Source organism: Sphaeramia orbicularis, chromosome 4 (assembly GCF_902148855.1).
Source record: "Sphaeramia orbicularis chromosome 4, fSphaOr1.1, whole genome shotgun sequence".
Classification (NCBI taxonomy): Eukaryota; Metazoa; Chordata; class Actinopteri; order Kurtiformes; family Apogonidae; genus Sphaeramia; species Sphaeramia orbicularis.
In genome coordinates, this window is record NC_043960.1 from 41365809 (window position 1) to 41387799 (window position 21991).

At 36.6% G+C, this 21991-nt stretch overlaps 3 protein-coding genes and 1 long non-coding RNA gene across 7 annotated transcripts in view; 2 read left to right on the plus strand and 2 right to left on the minus strand.

Moving 5' to 3' along the window:
* Positions 1–8945, plus strand: part of arhgap45b (Rho GTPase activating protein 45b) — a 31564-nt gene extending 22619 nt beyond the window's left edge. For both annotated transcript variants that reach the window (XM_030132285.1, XM_030132286.1), the window contains exons 14-24: positions 820–1019; positions 1110–1231; positions 2109–2195; positions 2325–2426; positions 2532–2695; positions 4066–4254; positions 4355–4492; positions 6018–6289; positions 6380–6617; positions 7043–7148; positions 8038–8945. In XM_030132285.1, coding sequence (XP_029988145.1) covers positions 820–1019; positions 1110–1231; positions 2109–2195; positions 2325–2426; positions 2532–2695; positions 4066–4254; positions 4355–4492; positions 6018–6289; positions 6380–6617; positions 7043–7148; positions 8038–8492 — 2073 coding nt within the window. In that variant the 3' untranslated portion in view covers positions 8493–8945. The remainder of the gene's footprint in view (positions 1–819; positions 1020–1109; positions 1232–2108; positions 2196–2324; positions 2427–2531; positions 2696–4065; positions 4255–4354; positions 4493–6017; positions 6290–6379; positions 6618–7042; positions 7149–8037) is intronic.
* On the minus strand, positions 182–17525 carry LOC115418043 (uncharacterized). Its single transcript, XR_003935237.1, has 3 exons — positions 17515–17525; positions 17337–17342; positions 182–274 (listed from the first exon to the last, which is right to left on the minus strand). It is a non-coding gene; the product is annotated as an uncharacterized LOC115418043 (long non-coding RNA).
* On the minus strand, positions 9273–11421 carry polr2eb (RNA polymerase II, I and III subunit E, b). The gene is made up of 8 exons (XM_030132343.1): positions 11254–11421; positions 10707–10881; positions 10432–10547; positions 10229–10309; positions 10066–10124; positions 9889–9967; positions 9579–9647; positions 9273–9430 (listed from the first exon to the last, which is right to left on the minus strand). The coding sequence occupies exons 1-7, from the start codon at positions 11308–11310 to the stop codon at positions 9582–9584; spliced, it is 633 nt and encodes a 210-aa protein (XP_029988203.1). The 5' UTR covers positions 11311–11421; the 3' UTR covers positions 9273–9430; positions 9579–9581.
* On the plus strand, positions 11643–21522 carry gpx4a (glutathione peroxidase 4a). 3 transcript variants are annotated; one of them, XM_030132346.1, is made up of 7 exons: positions 11643–11775; positions 18351–18445; positions 19053–19197; positions 19363–19514; positions 20199–20223; positions 20406–20465; positions 21081–21522. In XM_030132346.1, the coding sequence occupies exons 1-7, from the start codon at positions 11710–11712 to the stop codon at positions 21111–21113; spliced, it is 576 nt and encodes a 191-aa protein (XP_029988206.1). In that variant the 5' UTR covers positions 11643–11709; the 3' UTR covers positions 21114–21522. The 3 variants fall into 3 exon arrangements, with proteins under 3 accessions (XP_029988206.1, XP_029988205.1, XP_029988207.1); XM_030132345.1 differs by having other exon boundaries at positions 11650–11802; XM_030132347.1 differs by lacking the exon at positions 11643–11775 and adding an exon at positions 17555–17817.
* Positions 21523–21991: the final 469 nt, after the last annotated feature.

The following is a 21991-nucleotide window of genomic DNA, read 5'->3' on the forward strand; positions in this document are numbered from 1 at the left end:
CTTTTTACATCTGTGTATGTGTACACACATTTAAAATTGCAGAGAACAGAAGCTACATAGTCAAATGTGAACAGAAAACAATAATAGGAAGTTTGAGTCTACCATCACTATGTACGTATGTACACTAAAAGGAATCCGATAATGGACTGGAGTGTTTAAACCATGGTTTTTCAATTATTGCATTTCTTAAGTGCATGTAAATGTGTTACATCTGCTTATTACAATTATCTGATTACTCCCAGTTATTGATCTTTTATGGTCGTGTAAACAGGCTCTATGACTAGAACTGTGTGGTCCTCTGTGAGCTGATAACAGGGTTCTTGCGGGGGCTTAAAAAGTCTTAAAAATCTTGAATTTCCAAATCTGTATTTAATATCTTAAAAAAAAGTCTTTAAAAGGTATTGAATTTGGTACGGTAGTTTAGTTATGTTGCCATAAACTTGTTTACTGTGTTGTGTTTAAATGTGTTTGTTAAATGTCCAACTTGCCAAGAAAATAAGTCTACCCAGTTCCAACCTGACAGTTTATATTGAAATTAGGAACCAGTCATCGCTAACTTTGCAGCCCCCAGTGAGGAATGACTCAAAATGGTGGGAATCAAGGTGTTGGAGTAAATAAATACATTTTCCTAAATTCTAGGAGTCACAGATTTTTTCCAGTATGGCTGTGAAATAGAAGAGAATTTAATGCCCATTTCACAGTCTAAATTAAAAAGGTCTTAAAAAGTCTTAAATTAAACTTGTAGGAACCCTGCGATAAGCAATGATCCATATTATAAATCAGATTCATTATATTTCCCCCTGCCCTCTCATCTTACAGGCGACCATCTCCTACTACCAGCTCATGCACATGCAGACGGTTGTGTTGCCGGTCCACTACCAGACTCTGTGTGAGAGCAGTAAACTGTACGACCCGGGCCAGCAGTACGCCGCACATGTGCGAGATCTGCAGCTCCCAGAACAGCCGACCGTTCAATATGGGTTTGAAGCCTACACCCCCTCCAGCACCTCGTCCACAGTGTACGAACCAAGGAAGAACAAACACTTAGTCCTCGCACGGTTTAGACACAGAGTATAAGATTATTGTTCTGTTCTTCCATGTTGTTTTAGGCTGGGCCACAGACCCAGAAATGACAGTTTCAACACAGAACCGACCAGCCACGCAGACAGTCCTGCAGCCAGTGCGGACACAGCCACGGGGGACAGCAGGGACACCGAGGTCCAACGAAAGAGTGAGAGACAGATGCCGATATTTTTATTACACTATACACCGCTAACGTACAAGGACTAACAAAAATACCTATGGTTATCCAAGCTAAATATTGCTTCTGTGTTAAAACGTGGATTTATATCCCATTGAATCTTAACAGTGATCAGTAATTTAAGCACACACTCCTCTGTGAAAACACCGTCGGCCAAAATCTTTCATCAAAGTGTTTCTACAGTCTGTAAACAGAATGTAGGAGGTGCAGAGGTTGGTTAGCTAGGAGGATAGTTTCCAGTTGGACCATTTCATTTACAATATGCTGAAAGATGATTATATTGATGCCTAAAAACCTAATGTATAATGAAGCTTTAAGTCATGTTTCAATTTATTCTCTGAATCTAGAATATTCACAGTGGTGTAGAAACAGAACTGCAATATGAAAATGTATTATGCAACTGGCAACTTCATTTATAGATCAGATATTCTTTAAAAGGCAGAAAAATAGAACACAAATTACAGCATGAACTAAGAGAAAACATGAAACAGTTCAGTGTAAGAGAAGGTAAGGGAAACATTTTAATTGGAAGGAAAGACCGTTCTGTGAAATTGAAGCAAAAGTTGATTCAGGAATGATTCTCCTCAGAGTGTTTTCAGTCAAAGCCCCAGTCTGCCTTTATTAAAACTGTCAGACAAAGAACCATGACACAACTTAATGGTGTATTCAAAACTAATAGCTCAAACATATAATATGAAGTGTGACCATGAACAGTCAGTAAAAGCTTACGGTTTATTGATAGATCATGGGATCTAGTCTTAAGAAGCTGAAACAGGACTGATGTGACCACGACGAGGGTTGTATTCAGCCAAGTAGAGGATTATTATTGTTGTTGTCTTATGTTCAGGACAGGGCCACAAATCGTGGGGGTCAACGGTGAGTGATGACAGTGTCGTAGGAGACGGCGCTCTGGACTCTCCTACTGCCAGCTCCAGTAAGATAAAACGCAATTTCACTAAAAGATACCAAAATACTTCATTTAAGCATTATAGGAAATCTACAGTATATGTGAGTTTGTTAGTATGTGTATGATTTCTTAGTGGTATGTACTGATTTCTTGTAGGTGACATTAGTAAAATAGCTCGGACGTCATCCACCGGTACTATGTCGTCCAATGAGGATGCAGATGAGAAAGACGGGAACGTAGCCTCATTTGAAACTCCAAGTATGTACCTACACATGTATAGATTATCGGTGTTTTGTGTAATGCCATAGTGGAAGGTACGGTGTGTGAAATTTAATGAAACTGAATCTTCTGTCATTCACTCAGATATTAACGGGATGGATCCTGACGTGGTCGTGTCCACGAGACCTTTCCGGAACATCGGCCTCTCCAAAGCCGCCCAGACCCACCGGCTGAGGAAACTGCGGACCCCGTCCAAGTGCCGCGAGTGTGACAGCTATGTATATTTCCAGGGGGCAGAGTGTGAGGAGGTGAGAGTCTGTGTTCCTCCAGTAACAGAACATGGTCTTTAACTCTTTATTGGGCAAGTGACTATTTTTGGTGATTTCTACATACATTACAAGACCGTGACAGTAACAGTTACAGTGAGGCAACAATCTCAGGTCCAATGTGGTCTACAGGGTCTATAAGGTCCACCTCTGCATGAACAGTGAGTGTACCTGCTTTGTTCGGTACCATGAAGTAATGGTACTAATGTAAGGAATGATGTTCAAAGGGAGAATGTAGATGTGGACAGGGGTCTGGATCAGCACTGATGTTGTTCTAAACTTCTAAAATACATGTTCTTTTCAACTTGCATGTGTTTTTCTTGTATTTTTATATACACTTCTTAGATTTTTTTTTTGCCACTTATGAGTAAGGAACCAAATATGGTAACTTCAATAACTTTGATTTTCTATATAACCTTTTTTTTTAATTTCACAAAAGTAATAAAGTTTTGTTATGTCCTCCAATAACACACCAAGGTTGACATTTTGAATTTCAGAGTATTTCTGCGAATGCCCCTCTAAAGCAGGGGTCTCAAACATGCCGCCCAGGGGCCAAATGCAGCCTGCCAAAGGTTCCAACCCAGCCCATGGGATGAATTTGCGCAGTGCAAAAATTCCACAGTCATGGCTGTGGAACTGATTTTAGTTCAGGTTCCACATACAGACCAATATGATCTCCAGTAAAATAATAACAGCATAATAACCTACAAAAAACAATAATTCCAAATTTTCTTCTTGGTTTGTGAAAAAAAAAAAAAATTACACTATGCCTATAAATAATGACAACTTCAAATTTTTGTTTTAGTGCAAAAAACACCATTAAATTATGAAAATATTTACATTTACAAACTATTCTGTAACAATAAAATGTGAATAACCTGAACAAATATGAACAACCTGAAATGTCTAAAGAAAATTGAGCAGAATTTTAACAATTTTCTGCCTGTTACTAAGTGTTTAGTGTCTTTGTAGATCCGATCCATAATGCACATATATAAATGATAAGTTGAGGCATAATATTGTTAAAATTGCACTTATTTTTCTTAAGAAATTTCATTTTTTTTTAGGTTAATCACATTTTTTTTGTTTGGATAGTTTATAAAAGTAAGTATTTTCATAATTTAATGGGGTTTTTTGCACTAAAACAAAGACAAAAATTTGGAGTTGTCATTATTTATAGGCTATTATGTTATTATTTTACTGGTTCGGCCCACTTGAGGTCAAATTGGACTGAATGTGGCCCTGAAAGAAAATGAGTTAGAGACCCCTGCTCTAAAGGGTTAAACCTGCCACTGATGTTTCTGACCAGCCCAGGTTTTGTGAAGTAACTGCCCTCTTCTCTGCCCACACAGTGTTTCTTAGCGTGTCACAAACGCTGTCTTGAGACTCTTGCCATCCAATGCGGCCACAAGAAGCTGCAGGGTCGTCTGCAACTGTTCGGTAGGGAGTTTTCTCAGATAGCCAGCTGTGCCAGTGACGGCATCCCCTTCATCATCACCAAATGCATCTCCGAGATCGAGAGACGGGCCCTTAAAATGAAGGTGAGTGTGTGTTATATTTAGTTTCAAAGCGTGTGAATATGTGAAACAGGGAAATGTGCTGTGCTGTCCGGTGTTAAGCGCCATTTGATTTTCCTTGCAGGGCATTTACAGGGTGAACGGGGTCAAGACTCGTGTGGAGAAACTGTGTCAGGCCTTTGAGAACGGCAAAGAGCTGGTGGAGCTGTCGCAGTGTTCACCGCACGACATCAGCAATGTCCTCAAGCTGTACCTCAGACAGGTACATGTGTTAGCCAACTGGGAAAACTGGGAAAATACATACACCTGAGTAATCATCTAGTTTTGCCCTGGACACGTTTTGACATTATAAAGCAAAATACTTGGCCCTAATATCCATATGTTTATAAGAATGATAATGGTATATATCCTTTTGTGTTATGTGAACCAATAGAAACATAGAGGACCTTATTCAGTAGATAATTTAAGTTTAATCAAAGCACTATCAGTAAACTCTAATGGCTCATTTCATAATTACTTTTGGGAATTGATAAGATAAAGTAGTGTTTTATTGTATTTTTTTCATTTAATTTACAAACTTATGCTTTCTTATTTTTTCCTTTTGGTGCATTTAATGCTTTTATTTGATAGTAGCAGTGGACAGAGACAGGAATGGGGTGGAAAGGGAGTAGGGAAAGGACAAGCAATAAATGGTCCTGGTCTCACTGTTCATTTTACGTTTGTGTCACAGTGGTACATGCCCTAACCACTCAACCACATCCATCACTATTTCCACATTGTTCTCCAGTGTTCAAGGTTTGATTAGTGTTCTTTTAATCTTGTTGTTTTTTAGCATTCCTTTCTTCTGCAATGGTTTAATAGTGCTTCAGTGGAACATTAGCACCACCAAGTGTTTATGTTCAGGTGTATTATCTACAGGGTGCTTGCATAAGTCTTAAAAGTCTTAAAAAGTCTGGATTTTTGTGTGAAAGTCTTCATAAAGTATGGAAAAAGGTTACTCTCATAATCAATTTAGAGTATGCTCAAAGGCACATAATCATATAAAATAAGAAATACATGAGGAAAACATAAAAAATGTGATATGATTTCACTAACTTGACGGTACTGGAAGGATTCTAGTGAAGCTTGTTTGTGTGATGTCCATGCACTTCTGTGATTTCCATATGTTTTGAAAACGTTTGTCAGTAAAACACAAATTACTGTGAATTATGCATTCATTCATGTATTTATTAAAATTAACTTTTCTACTACACACGATAGGTACAATCTCAACCACAAAATTAGGCACGCAAGTATAAAAGTACATAAAGTAAAGGTATTGGGGGAAAAATAGCAGTTTGGAAAAAGTGGAATTTTTATTTGGATAAAGAGCAAGCACCCTAATCTGATAGTATCTCAATTATTGTAATACTTGACTGATTGGATGTAGATGAGCATCTAGTGACACTAACATCATATTTTGTGGTGTGACCTTTATTAACAAAGCTTAAAGGTGAACAGATATGTAATTTATTTATAAATGGCAAAATATTAGTCTTATACTACAATAATGGCACAGAAGAAAAAGACAAACCATTAATGTCAATTAAAATATGATGATAGCCCTACTGGCCAAAACACCTGACTTCTCCTTTGAAGTTCTCATGATGTTTCAGATGAATTCTTAATTTCCTGTTAGTTGTACATCGATAGCCTGCTTTATGTCGAAGTATTTCCCGTATGTTTTCAACCTGAGCTTTAGTATCATCATGTGTAACAGCCTGTCTTTGTCTTTTCGACGTTCACAGCTGCCGGAGCCCATCATGCCATTCCGTCTGTACAACAGGCTGATGGGTTTGGCAAAGGAGAGTCTGCACAGCGACGGAGACTCACCAGAGGCAGAGGAAGCAGAGTCCACTGGTCCGAGCCCAGCTGTGGGAAGAGGACCGGAGCTGGTGGATCTGGGCCCGGACACTGACCCAGAGATCCTGGTCTTGGTCGATAAGCTGAAGGAGCTTTTGAAGGAGTTGCCCAAGGCTAACATTGCTACACTGCGTTACATTGTTCGCCACCTTCGCAGGTCGGTCATGTTACATACTATAAACTGCAGGAAAAGAAGTTCTGATGAATAAAGTCCCTGATCCTTTTCCTATAATTTCCCTACTTCCAGGATTGCAGAGCTGGAGGATGATAACAAGATGAGTCCCAGTAACCTGGGCATCGTGTTTGGACCATCCCTGATGCGTCCCCGTCCAACTGGGGCCACAATCTCCCTGTCCTCCCTGGTTGATTATCCCCACCAGGCCCGTATCGTGGAGGCCCTCATAGTCTTCTATTCATCCATTTTTCAATCCAAAACCTCTCAGTCCAACAAAACCTGCCGCTCTGCATCCATCTCCACACAGCAGGTAGGGCCTGTGGTGCTCATCATCATCATCATCATCATCATCGTCGTCGTCGTCATCTCTCTGAAAACTCCTTATAGCCTTTTTTACTTTGTTGGTTCAGTTGTTTGTTGTTTTAAAAGCGGATATTAACTGAAGACCATTTGGTTTAGCCCACACTTGCCCTGACAACTAGAGTCAAACGGGTTTTGTGTTCATGTAAACCTACTTATTTCACCAGTATTAAATGTTTGTGAATCTGTGAACATGATCAAAATGGGTCATTCCATAAAATGCTACAAATAAGCTCTAACATGCTAATACAGCCATCTCATATTCATGGTTGTTTCCTTTAGTTGTTTTTCCTTCCTGGTTTGGAAACAAATTGAAAACACATTTGTTCCCATGTTTTTTGTCCTTACATGGTCTCTTCTTTGTTCCTGGTTTAGGACAGTACAGCAGATGAAAAGACAGCGAGCTCTCCTGATGCAGAGGAGGAAAGAGGCCAAGAAGAACAGAACAAACCGGACAGTGACAAAACTGAGGAGGGATGTGGTAAGTTTTCATTCAGCCCACATTAACCTCACGTCCTCTAAAAAAAAAAAAAAAAAAAAAAAAGGACAATTTATGGCCCTTTACCTCCCAGTTGAATTATTGGTTTTAAAGCAGAACATGCATTTTTATTAACACTACATGAAATGTGAAACCATGAAGCACTTCACCAGCCGTATTTACACATTTCCCGCTAATACGCAAGGAGGTCATGTCCCTCGCTCATACGTCCTCTGCAGGGGACATAAAAATGCCAGAGAGCATTTCATTGATATGAAATCAGAACTTCCAATTGCTATATTTTTAGGTTTTCCAGGTGATGATAAACTCCAATACCAATAAAAATACATACAAAATGGCTTATGTCATAGTTGTACCAGATGCTGCTGTGTGTGTATATATAAAGACATTAGAACAAATCATTTAATACTTAAAAGACATACAGTCTCTGAAAAAATGATTAGACCATCAAAAGTCATTAAAAACAATGATTATGCAATCAAGTACTAACTCCTGTGTGTATCATGTGACTAAAACAGACAGAAAACATGGAATGCCTAAAAGCACTGTTTTTGGCAGTACAATGCCATAGCTATTGATGTAAGAACTGAAGTGATTTTGGTTATTATCAAGAAAACCATGAAAAATGGCTAGATATCAACTCTTACATTAAACTCTTATGAGCTATTTTTGTTATCATTATATTTGTTCAAACAAATGTACCTTTTAGTTGTACCAGGCATTAAAATGAATAAGAAATTGAAGAAAACAAGGGGTTGTCTAGTATTTTTTTCCCGGGACTGTGTGTTTTTATATTTGTATCATTACCTGTGAAAAGTTTCTAATAAAGAAGCTTCATTCTCTGAGCAGTGGTCTCTATATGTCCATGCAGGCAGTTCTTTGGGGTCCCTGGGCTCCAGCGAGCAACTTCCTGACTCCGACTCGGAGCCAGAGGACAGCGGTCAGTCGACTGGACTCTCTCAGATGTCCTGCAGCCTGGTCAAGCAGGAGAGCGAGGTAAGCATGGAGGACGACCAGCTGAGCTACAGGGACAGCCTGGACCTGTCCAGTGCATCTGCAACCCACACCGATCAAGACCAAGAGGAAGACCACGAAAACCCAGATGGAGAGGAGCCCCCCGCTCTGCCAGACAACGGTCCCCCTGATGAAGACGCAGGAATAGAGGAAGACGTCGCTGCTTCCTTGGCTGAGCTCAACGTGAACCAGTCCAACAACAACTACCCCTGCTCCCCTGTCTTAAGCCTATCAGGGCTTCCCCTGGCACGTCTCTGTGGAAAGAAACTGGCCCTGACCAGAAACAGGGACAGTGAGCCTGAGTTTGTCTGATGTAACATTGAAAATTGTGTGAAGTTTGTTTGAGCTGAGTAACAGGAATCTGGCTTTTCCAGTCAAACCCAGTAACACCTGAACTTAAGAGGATTATTTCTTTGTGTACATCCATATCAAATTGAAGTTTTTAATCTGTGTAGATGTTTGTGGTTATATTGATCTATCTTGGCAGTGGGACTTCTTCATGCTTACTTTTGTCTGATGCAAGTAACTCATTTACATGATTGAAAAATGTATTTTTATGCCAGTTTATATTTTAAGTGGTTTTCTCTTAGAAGCTTGAGGAATAAGTCTGTGCAATGCAGAATATCTATGCATCCCCTCGTAGTGCTGCTGGTTTTATTTCAGCACTAAAATTTAAAGATTTAATAGTTTTTCTTATACATGTTGTCTGGACTGCCTTATTGATGTTTGGTCTATTTTAATAAACACCCTTTATTTTAAGCTCTATCCCTGTTGGTGTTTCCTATAGTTTGACTTTATGGTGCAATGTGACTTCTACGCACCGCTAAACTATGGGGGGGAAAAATAGGAAGCAATGTTAGAGACAATAAATGTTTTCACTTCCCTATAACTGAGGTAAATGAGTTGTGGATGCGCAAGGTAGAATAAGCAAATTTCAAACCTCTGTTTCTAACAACATGGCTTTCAGAAGGAAAAGAGTAAGAATCTACAATACAACATCATGTACTTGCAAATGAAAATGAGATGAATAATTTTACAATAAAGTTTATCTTTGGATGTCCATAAAGAGATTGTGCAAACTACAAAAACAAGAACATTTTTATGGTTTATTTTACAAAATGAGGAATTACAAGAAAAACTAAGATTCAAACAATGCAAGCGAAAAAGCATGTGATGAAAATAATGAGTGATGAAGGAGTAAAATCTTCAGTTTCCAGTGCTGGCCCTTCTAGATGTTGATCCAGAAAAACCTACAAATCATAAAAAGGGACTTTTAATTGTTATTCATAAATAGCATAATAAATGTACAAATTGATACTGAAAATATAACATAGCCCTGATACTTGTCTAGGAATTTAATACCCCAACATTAATTTAATTAGTGTCTGTTGTACTCACCTGTCACTGGACCAGTCTGTATGTGATGTACCTTCCAGCTGTTTCACTGGGTCGGATGATCTTTACTACCTGAAAGGTTGAGCAGAATTTTAGTTTGGGCACTTATCTGCATTTCTAACTGTGGCCTCAAGAGCTGCTTTGTGGATCAGCTAGAAGCATTCATTAAAAATGATGTTCATGAATGTTATTGAAAACACTGTTTATTATATCAAGTTATTCTGTCATTAAAAGTATAGTCAAGTCAAATAAATAGCACCACATAATTGTATAAATACATGTTTCTAATACTATGACATAAAAGATAAATTACCTGTCCTCTTTTCAAGCCAAAGTAGCGAGCCACAGGGTCTCCAGCCTGGATCCTTGGCAATTGACTTTCCTTTAACTTACTGAGATAAAACTAAGGAAAGACACCAAATGCATACCTGTGCATCATCTAGAATAAAAACAGTTTAACTCCTATACACAGTACACCGTACAAGGATACTATCTCGCAAGAAGTTCAGTCACTTCCTCTTTAGTCATCACGATGTGTTCTGGAACAAGCTGAAAAAAATGCATGAAAAATAGAAATGTAATTCCATATACACAGCTCCAAATGTCAGTGGTGTTTGACTGTAAACAAACTGGTACATAAGCATGTTGTTTACCTCGTGTTCTGTGATGTTAATAAGTAGCTCCTGCTGTAAAAACTGTTCCAGTATGTACTTGGGAGCCATGTCAACTAGAGACTGTTTGTGAAGAACATTCAAAACAGAGTAAAATACAACACAAACATTATCTTAAGAAAATATTCAGATACATAATAATATTACATTTGAAAATAACTCTAATTTCTGAAATAGGTGTTTACCTGTTTAGCTGATGGTGTCATTCCCATCTGAACAACTATGATGGCGCGTGTGATGTTTTCCTCCTGCATCCTTTGACAGTACATCTTAATAGTCTTTATTCCTACCTTGGGCTCCTCTGAGGGATGGAAGAAAATGGATTCAACTCTTCAACATCAAGCAGCTACGACTTAAAACTTACAACACTGGTGTCACCTTTGAACACACAGCAACTTTTGTGTATATTTTTCAACTGGAACTATAACCACTTAATATCTCAGGTTTGGTATTGACCTACCGGGAAAGAAAACAAACATCTGGTCCGTGGGGTCATCATTGTGTGCCACCAGCACCGTGAGGTCTGTGCGTCTGGGGCGACCCTCACTAGGCCTGTCTCCAAACTGACTCTTAAACTCGTCCAGAGTCTGGTCCAACTCGTCCTGGGTCACCAGGTAGCCTCGATCATGGCACAGCTGAGGGCGAACGGGCACAAAGTTAAATAGGAAAACTAAAACGAGCAAGAGCAATGGCCAAATACGTTATACCGAGGATGTAAAGCTTTATTTTTAATCCAAAGATACATTCAATGGACTGACTTCCTGATGGGCTGAAAACAATGCATCATCTTTTAAATAAACAAACAACCAGCTAACTTGTCTGATTGTTCAATGATGTACGCTTAGCGCTCATCTAGGGGTAACTGTTAGGGAACTAAAATCAGATAAGTATGTGAGAAATCACACTTTACCTACGTATACACAGCAAAATCCTCCAGCACTGAAACGCACTGAGCTGTTTCAGCTAAGCTACATGCTAACAAGGAAAACCATTCGTACGTAACACACCTGCATGATGGTTTTGCGGATTTTCCACAGTCTGTATGTCTCCTCTTCATCATCCATATCTCCTCAAACACCACGCTTCCTCCAAATACAATTTAAGTGTATTTTTTGTTTATATCTGTCGCTTCAGTATAAAAGGCGACGCACGTTTTCGTTTACCGACACAGGATGATGACGTAAGACGTATCCCATGGCGCAGTCTGAGGGCGGAGTTTGTTCAAATTATCATTATTATTATTATTATTATTATTATTATTATTATTATTATTATTATTATTATTATTGTTATATTCATTATTATTATTATATTCATTATTATTATTATATTTATTATTATTATATTATTGTATAAGTCCAGTCAGCGCGTGTTTCACAACAAACTGCTGCAGGGCGGAGTCAGACCAGACGCCACAATGCCCCTATTGATGTAAATAAATGTGCTCGCTACGGTAAGGAAAAATGAGGCCGTTATTTATAATTTTGACATTTGGGGCTGTGGCAAGCAGTGGAGTACTTCTGGCGATGGTACTGTACTTTGTATTATCCACGACGGTAATGTAAATCTATGCATCTTCTCCTGTCTTGTGTGATGTGGATGGTGTTGTTGTTCATCATGTGCGTAACATATGCGTGTCTTTGTAACAGCGTGGTTTGTAAAAGCAGGAAATCGTTTTGTTGTTTCCCCCAGCGTCAGTGTTTCATATCATTTGATTTATGTAAATTAATGGGACACACCCGACTTTTTTTTTTTTTTTTAAAGTCTATCTTTAACCACCGCATTGTTGTGAAAACTGTCACAAAGTGAGAGAAAGGCTGATATAACTGTGATCTGTGTTGTGCATGTGTAGATGTGAGGCAGGACTAGTTCAGGTACACACGGATATGACACAGGATCACAAGACACTGTGCCCTGATTTTATCACCAGGAGAAGGACAGCTAAAAATCACTAAGTGTGCGCTATATTTAGAATATTCTCACCGTCTTTTCTCGGTGTCATTGTTTTTTCCCATTACCCTGAAGTATCTTAAACCTACCAGATTTCACTGACAAAATGAGCAGTTTGGTGCTTGTGTTGTGTCTCTTTTGTGTTTTAACCCTTTCATACACAGTGGTCACTACAGTGGACAGTTATTCTACAGCTGTTCTCTTGTATATTCATGGGCTTTGTTGTTTTAGTTCCATTTCAGCCAACACACTGGACACTTATGCACCATCCCAAACACTGCAGTTCATACAATTGTTGTAACTTTGCTGCTCATGATAAACCTGATCTACAGTAACATGTTTTAGTATAAATGAGTTGCTAATTGTTATTAGACTGTAATTAACAGTTTTCTGAAACAAAGGTGTTTTTTTTTTTTTTGCATATCCTCCTGAGACCCAGTAATGCATTTTGTCCTCTGTAGGAGACAAAAGTTTGACAGTTTTGCTTAAAGAATGCAGTGCATTACAAAGGACATTCCATTAAAAAATCAATCAATAAATAAAAATGATTTTAAAAATGTATCTGAAAAAACTGTTACATTATGCAGTTTCCAATCAAGACAATTTTTTATGTGAAACAGCTAAAACTGTCAATTTCCTGGGTCTGACGAGGACATTATCTCCACGAAATGAGTAATAACTAATATTAGAGTATGATCAAATGTAAGAAAACATTAGTGATTTAGCAGTTAGCTGCATTAAAAATGTTTTTATTTCATAGTTTTCACACAGTATATCACTTTCTGATGGTGAGTTTTAAATACATGTTTCTTTGCTTCAAAAATTAAATGGTGTTCAGCTGAGTGGACATTTTTGTAACTCCACGAATAGTAGGTTTATTAAAAAAAAAAAATAATAATAATAATTTGCATGATTTTTTTCATGCCTAAAGAGGAATAAAAACACTCAAGAAAAAAAAAATTGACTAAGGTTCTCATAATTCATGCATGAAAGGGTTAAAGCAGTATTTTAGACTCAAAACAAGTAACAAATTACCTGATAGAAGCAGTGGTTTTAATCGATAAACTTCTTGGTTTCTGTGATTCTGGTGTAACTTCAGACTCAGACTCAGACTTACTTTATTGTCATTCAATAAATGCACCATCAGTACTTTATTAATAAACGAAATATTGGTGCTTTGCTCGCCACAGTTTCAGTTTACAAATGAAATAAATAAAAAAATAAAAACACACCTCACGAAGTATAAAGTAGCCTAAAATACTGTAATCATTAAAAAAATCAAATTTAAAGAAAAAGGTCTAAAATTGATTCTTGTCGTAAAATGAACAAAATTTGGCAGAATCTGACTGATAAAGATTTAACATCTGAATTATCTCTCCAAAGTGGAAATTACACCGTTTGATCTGTCTATTTTTATGTGCATTATCACCAGCACTGATGTGTTTCATCACAACTCATCCATATTATTCTGTTTACAGCCCCCAAAACATGTTTAACCCTTAAAGACCCACAGCTAATTTTGTCACAACTTCCAAATTATTATTATTTTTTGTTTTTCCCAAGTGATTTATCACCATTTTTTATAACATTATCCTCTGCAGTTTGCATTTTTCAGTGAAAACCAGATATTTTTCTATATTTAATATACTGATCATGTGGATATTCATAAAAGCTCAGGGTAAATTCAAAGGTTATTATATCAAAACACAGAGAACTGAGGAAAAAGTGATTTTTTCAACAAAATATGTCATTAACTGACCATAAAACCAGTGTCTCCATCCACTGTCATTGATCAAACTCCATGGGTTTTACTGGTGAATCAATGTTGTAGAAGATGCCGGTGTTTCCATGTTCACTACAGAGCCTCTGAACGTCCAATTGGGTCATATTTGATAACCATGAAAAAATGACAAACTGCATTTTACACCAAGTATTTACATGTATTGATAGGATTGGTGGTTCTAAAGTTATTGAATAAATATTTTAGATCACTAGATGCTTCTGGTCAGCGGTGGGTTTTTGGGTGTTTATGGGTTAAGTATGTAAGGTTTTTTCTTCTGTGTATTGTACTCCAGTTTTATGCAGCATGTGTCATACGTCGTTCTTAAGCATTTGCCTCTTGGTATACAGAAACAGAGACTATATGCTTTTATGCTTCTACTTTGAGGGTGTTGAAGTGTGAGAAATATTCCACAGAGAGGCTTGCATGACTAGTTTTTGACACTGTATGGTTGAATAAACGTGGCTGCCTTCCCCACATCTACCACTGCGATCTACTGATAAGACATATCACCCCATGAAAGTCACGTTAAAGCTTTTGTAACATGAGGTTATAAAAGTACGTTGGCCTGTTACAGCTGATACTTCACTCATTCAGTTCAAACATTTTGGCCACCAAGTAGTGTATTCAGTGCTCCAACTTTCGCTCAATCTTGTCATTTTAAAATAATTTTATACAAAAGTTTAGGCTAGTTCTTACTCCATATGTTCTATTCACGTTTATTTTTCTAAAACGTATTACCTTCCTATAAACATATCCCATGTTTCATTTTAATGATCAGACCATTAGCTCCTTGAACCACATATTAGACTATGTTGAGTGCTCTAGCACACAGGTGTCAAACATGCAGCCCGGGGGCCAAAATCGGCCCACCAAAGGGTCCAATCCGGCCCATGGGATGAATTTGTGAAATACAAAATTACACTGAACATATTATGAATCAAGGATGTTAAAATCATTTTAGGTCAGTTCAATATAAAAAGGGTCAGACCAGTAGAATACTATCATAATAACCTATAAATAATGAAAAAAGCTAATTGTTCTGTTTTTTTTTAAGTGTAAAAAAAAAAAAAAGTAAAATTACACAAAAATGTTTACATTTACAGACTAGCCTTTTACAAAAATATGAACAACCTAAAATGGTCTTGTATGTGGAATTGTACCAATATTCTGCCATTTACTGAATGTTTTGTGTATTTGAAGATCCACTGTGATCTGTAAGTTGTGACAAAAATGATAAACTAAGGTGTAATATTGTTAAAATTGCACTTATTTTTCAGGTTGTTCATATTTGTCTATGTTAAGTTCAAGTACAGTTTGTAGATGTATACATTTTCATCAGGGAATTTTATTTATTTATTTCACTCAAAAACATAGAGAAAACTTTGGAGTTGATATTATTTCTAAGTTCTTATCCTATTTTTTTATATTATTTTACTGGTCTGGCCCACTTTAGATCATATTAGGCTGAATGTGACCCCTGAACTGAAATGAGTTTGACACCCCTGCTCTAGCATATCAAGTGTTTGCTTTTTGAAAAATTAGATTACTGTTTGATTTTGACGTTTTTATTGCTCAGCAGAAACTCAAAATGCAACCTGTTTGTTTGATGTAATACACTGATTGTGAATATGTTCCTCCACTTACTGCCAAATAATGTACTTTGACACCCTTACAAGTGCTGCTGTCTTGATATTGCCAATGTTAACTGATACACTGGTCTACAATTTTTTAGAAATGGTTTGCTTCAGATATTAAATGTGCTAAATGTTACGTATTTTAATAAGATTAATTGGAAAATAAATGACAAAAGTGCTGGTTTGCTGATGTTTTCAAGGTATATGATTAAGTGTTATTACACATATGTATTGGTTTATGTATATTTTAATAATCGTTTTATAAATCTTCCACTAAATAGAACCTGTAAAGTGAATGTATTCTAATGTGCCGACAGTGTTTGAAGTAGATCTTGTAGCTCTGAGACAAATATTCCTTTTGAGTCAAACCCATTCTCTCGTTAATTCTTAAATTTCACATTTTGACCCAAGGCTGTATCTTGGAAAGTTCAGCCAACCAGCATTTTTGACTTGATTTTTCTTTATCAGTGACTGTCATGTGGTAAAATTTCATTACTTTTATTCTAGAAGCATTTTCCTTGTAGACCAGTGATATTTCACAAATGCAATGTATAACCTTGAATTAAGATTTTTAACAAATCCTGACCCATAGAATTGAATAAAGTACCTACCTACCTGTGATGAGGAAAACTACAGGGTGGGGAAGCAAAATTTACAATATTTTGAGGCAGGGATTGAAAGACAGTGTATGACCAATTAGTTTATTGAAAGTCATGAGAATTTATTTGCCACAAAAAAATTGACATAATAGAAAATGTTTTTATTCTATGTGTCCTCCTTCTTTCTCATTAACTGCCTTCACACACTTCCTGAAACTTGCGCAAGTGTTCCTCAAATATTCGGGTGACAATTTCTCCCATTCTTCTTTTAATAGTATCTTCCAGACTTTCTCGTAATAGTTTTGCTCATAGTCATTCTCTTCTTTCCATTATAAACAGTCTTTATGGACACTCCAACTATTTTTGAAATCTCCTTTTGTGTGACGAGTGCATTCAGCAAATCACACACTCTTTGACGTTTGCTTTCCTGATTACTCATATGGGCAAAAGTTTCTGAAAAGGTATGGATAATAGTGTTAGGTATGATTATGACATCAATATATGTTTGGTTTCAAAACAATTGACGTAGTGCCTGCTGAGAAAAAAACAACTAAATGTTCACTGTAAATTTTGCTTCCCCACCCTATACTTTTGTAGCATGTTCTGTCTCAATTTATGTGGATTAAAAAAAAATTATGAATCATCCAAAATATTAAAAATAAATAAATAAGTAAGAACAATCTTCTGGCTACATCACCCATAACTAATACATCCAAAAATGTCGTAACATATTCATTTTAATGTTGGTACACCATTTGTTATTCCAAACCTATGGGACATGCAGACTTTCCAGAAAACTGCATGACACACACATTTTATCAGTGTGTTAGCCGGTCAGTGTTTTTATTTTGTGGAGCTTTGACCAGTGCTGTGTTGTGTAATGTTTTAATCAATCATCATCAACAGTTAATTCCACCTCAATTTATTCATGTGAAAAAAGGGAACAGAAGATTATCTAATTGACCTTTGACCCAGTTGAGTGACTATCCCCTGTGGTCGCCCCCAAAAGGGCAATGACTGTTCTGGGCGATAAAGATTTTTTCTACTGTAAAAAAAACTATGAAAAATAGATTTCCCATGTAACAGACCAGCCAATCGATGTGTACATTATTGACATGTGGAACCAGTGTCTCCTCTGCCTGTAGATGTATGAACTGTTTTCTGTAGTCGCTTTAATGTCTGGGTAAAACTAGTGCTGCTTTGACCTAACTTGGTGTTTTTCATTAATATGTTAAGTATTTTGTATAATGGGATTATTAAATTCCACAGACTGTTGCTCTTTGCCCTGGATCTTAACTCCACCATGACACAGTTTCTGGCTTTTATAATGAGTAAACAGTATTTGTGAGTTTGTGATAAAGCTGAGGACTGTGGACTGGACTACATGAGCGTAGAACAGTTCTGTTAATGATCACCTGATTCCTTTAAATGAGACACGGGCTGCGTTCAACCTCAGTCGTGGGTTTGAGGTCTGACAGTGAGGGTGTAGCAGCTGACGACAGAATAGGGTCTTAGATCGCGTTCTGCCTTCGGAGGACCTTACTGAAGAGCAGTATGCGTGTCTTAGGGTCCGCTTTGCTTTTCTCTGTCCTGGTGCAGGCGATGGTAAGACCGAACGACACTCACACAGCCTTATGTTGTAGTGACTGAACTGACATTGTTGAGCTGATCAGTTATAAGTGTGTAGATCTTATAGGTTTATGCAAATTTAGTGTGTTCTTGATGGGGTTCTTTTAGATTCAAGATTCAAAGTAAAGAAACAGGTTTCCCAGTACAATGAAAATCTTACTTTGCCGTCTACACTGAATACCACAAGAATTTAAGATAAGATTAAGTATAAAAATTGGAATAGAATAATTTAACTAGGATGTTACACAACCAAAACAAAGTGGCATTTAAAAAAAGCATGCAAGAGAAAAAGAGCATAAAAATATAAACTACTATTACCAAAAAAAATATATAAAATATATATTGACAAAATATATATTTAGCTGCATTCTTATAAAAACAATGTCCTGAACAAAGTCTGACTGTTGATTTTGCATAATATTCAACTGATGCTGTCATATTTTGCATCATATATGGAAACCCCCACTCATTCCATTCTTCTTTTTTTTATCCCACTTTTTTTCCACTAGTCTGCCCCAACAGAGGACTGGCAGACGGCCACTTCTATCTACAACTTCTCTGCAACAGATATTGATGGCAACGTGGTGTCCCTTGAAAAATACAGGTAAAATCAATAGCTTATAGTCATCTTAATTAGCCCTATCGGCCCACCGGTGGGCCTAAAAAATTATATTAATATTCATCTACTATAAAAATATAATAAATCAGGACAATGGATGTTTTTTTTTCAACTTTTGCTCAAAGTTTAGACCCTAATGTTAATAAAAAATACATCAAAAGTGTATTTTAGTGCAAACTTTAATGTTCAAACATGATTTTTAATTTTTGTGGGGTGAAATATAAACAATAAATACAATACAAATAAATAAACAATTAATTTATGCATATCATCGTCAATCCAGCCAAAAAAAAAACAGGATAAAAAATTCGAATTTCTCTTTTAGTTTGTTACAGTTTACTCAGGCACAGTAATAGATACAATATTTTAGACAATGGGAATAGATTCTGTGAGGTCTCTAAATGTCCACAGACACCAAGAACATCCATATGATCCTTATTATTGTGAAGTAATTCTTCATTTACTTTGGGTATGTCTTTTTAGGTGTTTTTCCCCTGAAAATATGGTCAGGGTTTAACTTAAATGATCTTCACCATTGTGTCTCCGTCCAGTTGTTACCAAAGTGTATGAATGTGTCTGTTTGTGTTTTCAGGGGTAATGTTGTCATCATCACCAACGTTGCCTCTAAATGAGGTAAAACCCCAGTAAACTACTCTCAGTTTGCGCAGATGCACGCCAACTATGCTGAGAGAGGTTTACGGATCCTTGCCTTCCCTTCCAACCAGTTTGGGAACCAGGTACGTTACATCATGTTTTATTTAAGCCCAAGTCTGTGATCTGAAAATATTATCTAACGTCTATGAATCAGTGTAATGGATAGTTGCCTAATAATAGCACCAGTTGTGTTTAGGTTTGAGCAGATTTGTCCGGTTCTAATATTTCTTGTGTGTTTTATTTCTCAGGAACCTGGCAACGAAACTCAAATCAAGCAGTTTGCCGAGTCTTACAACGCTCAGTTTGACATGTTCAGCAAGATCGATGTGAACGGGGACAGCGCTCACCCTCTGTGGAAGTGGCTCAAGGAGCAGCCAAATGGAAAAGGATTCCTGGGAAAGTAAGCAGACGAGTTAATGACTGATTATCCACCAAGCAGCAAAATCTGTTAAATTAGAGCCTCTAACTCAAGCATTAACCCTTTCATGCATGAATTATGAGAACCTTAATTGTGATTTTTTCCCCCGTTTGAATTCCTCTTTAGGCATGAAAAAAAAACAAAAAACATTGTGATTGACAGCTTTTTATGAACCTGTTTTTCATGGAGTTGCAAAAATGTCCACTCAAATGGATATGATGCGTTTAATTTTTGAAGCCTAGAAACGTGTATTTACTGGTATACTGTGAAAACTATGAAATAACAACACTTTTAATGCTGCTAATCTGATGTTTTCTCATATTTAAACATACTCTAATACTAGTCATTACTCACGCCATGGGGATAATATGCAAAAATACCCATTTTGTTAAAGATAAAATGATAATTACAGTCTAAGAACAATTGATTTACACTCAAACGTGTTAACTGCAGATCAGGTTTATTAAGAACAGTAAAGTTACATGATGTATAAGTGTCCATTGTGTTGGCTGATATGGAACTAAAACAGCAAAACCCATGAATATACAAGAGAAGAGCAGTAGAATAACTGTCCACTGTAGTGACCAGTATGCATGAAAGGGTTAATTTACAAAGTATTTAACCTGTGATTATTTCCTAACCTGTGATTTGTTTTCACTCCTGCAGTAGCATCAAGTGGAACTTCACGAAGGTAAATATATATTATTAAGTGGTTTTTTTTGTGTGTGTACATATAGACTGCACCACATTAGACAAAGTTAAATCAATAAATATTATATATGTAGAAACATTTTCTATATTTTTAATTATATAAAAATAATGTTTCTTGCATGTTTTGTGATTGAATAGTCTGTTTGTTTTTTTTCTCTTCAGTTTTTGATCAATAGAGAGGGGCAGGTGGTGAAGAGATACGGACCCATGGATGATCCAAGCGTATGTGCATTTATCATTTATCCTTTTTACTGTATGATAGATATTGTGAAAATATTGGACTTTTTAACATTTGTTAAGATTAAAGAGATCACCTATGCAGCTAAAAAAAGGTTTTATTTATTTATTCATTTAAAAAATTACCACATATTTCTGTTTGCTGTGAAAAATTGCCATATATGGCTTTAGTTTGATGTGAAAATAAACATCATCCAGTAAGAAAAACACGAGACAGAGGGAGATCCTCTTAAAGATCAGACTAAACAAGGAATTTAAGTCTGGGAACTCATGTTCATGTTCTTTATATAATAGTCATAATGTCATATATTATAACTGTCAGAAAAAACTGTACATAGTTTTATTTCCTCTATGTTTTTGGCAGCCACACAAATTCTTCTTTGCATAAATGTGATTTCTTTGCCAGTAAATGTCTGAAACCTATACAATGCCTCTAATTGTTCTTCAGTGTGCCTCAAAAACATGTGGGAAAAAAAAATCTAAAAATAGATCTGAAGCAACACAGGTTGCAAAAAGAAAATTTGTGTCGGTGCCAAAGCTTTTGTCTAAGAGTATATACAAAAAATATATAAAAACTGAAGTACTCGTCTTTCTTTCCAGGTTGTGGAAAAGGATCTTCCGCAGTACCTTTAACCTCAGAACAGATGATCAGTATTTCAGTATCTGACTCTTCATCCATTTCAACTCTCCATTACTCCCTCTCCTTTGTCTTTCTGCCTGAGTACCAGTGAATAAGGCTTGAATCCATCCCAGATCAGTGACGGTCTGTTTGTAAACCCGTTTACCGGACAGGACAGACCTGATGAAAATGGCGTGCAAACCTCCTGGGAAGATCACCAAGATTATATTCACCTGGTTTTCAGAGGAGACAAAGAGAGAACCATAACCATAATCTGCACCAATAACCAGTAATTCTAAGTGGATGTGGCATAGTTTTCAGAATAAAATGCACTGATATCTTGTCTTAATGAGATATTTGACTTGAACAAGGTTTTACTGTTTACAGATTAAAAGGTCTAATTAAAAGCTTTCAGGAAAAGAAGAATCTTTGTGTGTTTATTCATATTCTAGTATCTATGTAGTTCCTTCACTCATCATATGTGATCATAAACAATCCTATCTTTGTATAAAATGATCTTTGCAACACCTTCTCCTCTGGGTCATATACTCAGTAATAGTAGTGTTGAACTTTAACTGCTTTTGTGTCAGAAATAATCACATGAATCCAAAATGTGATGTGGAACTTTTTTCTTTTTTTTTTTTTTGGGGGGGGGGGGGGGGTGCCCTTTGCATACTATTTGATAGTTTAAAAAAATGTTTTGTTAATTTTGTGATTACTTCATTCATTTTCTTGATTCGGGGCATATTTTGTTCATACATACTTAACCCTTAAAGACCTAGAACTAATTTGTGGTGACTTCAAAATGATTTTTTCTCTACATTTAACTTTTACAAAGTGATTAATCACAGTTTCTTCTAATGTTATCCATTGAATTTTACATTTTTCTGTG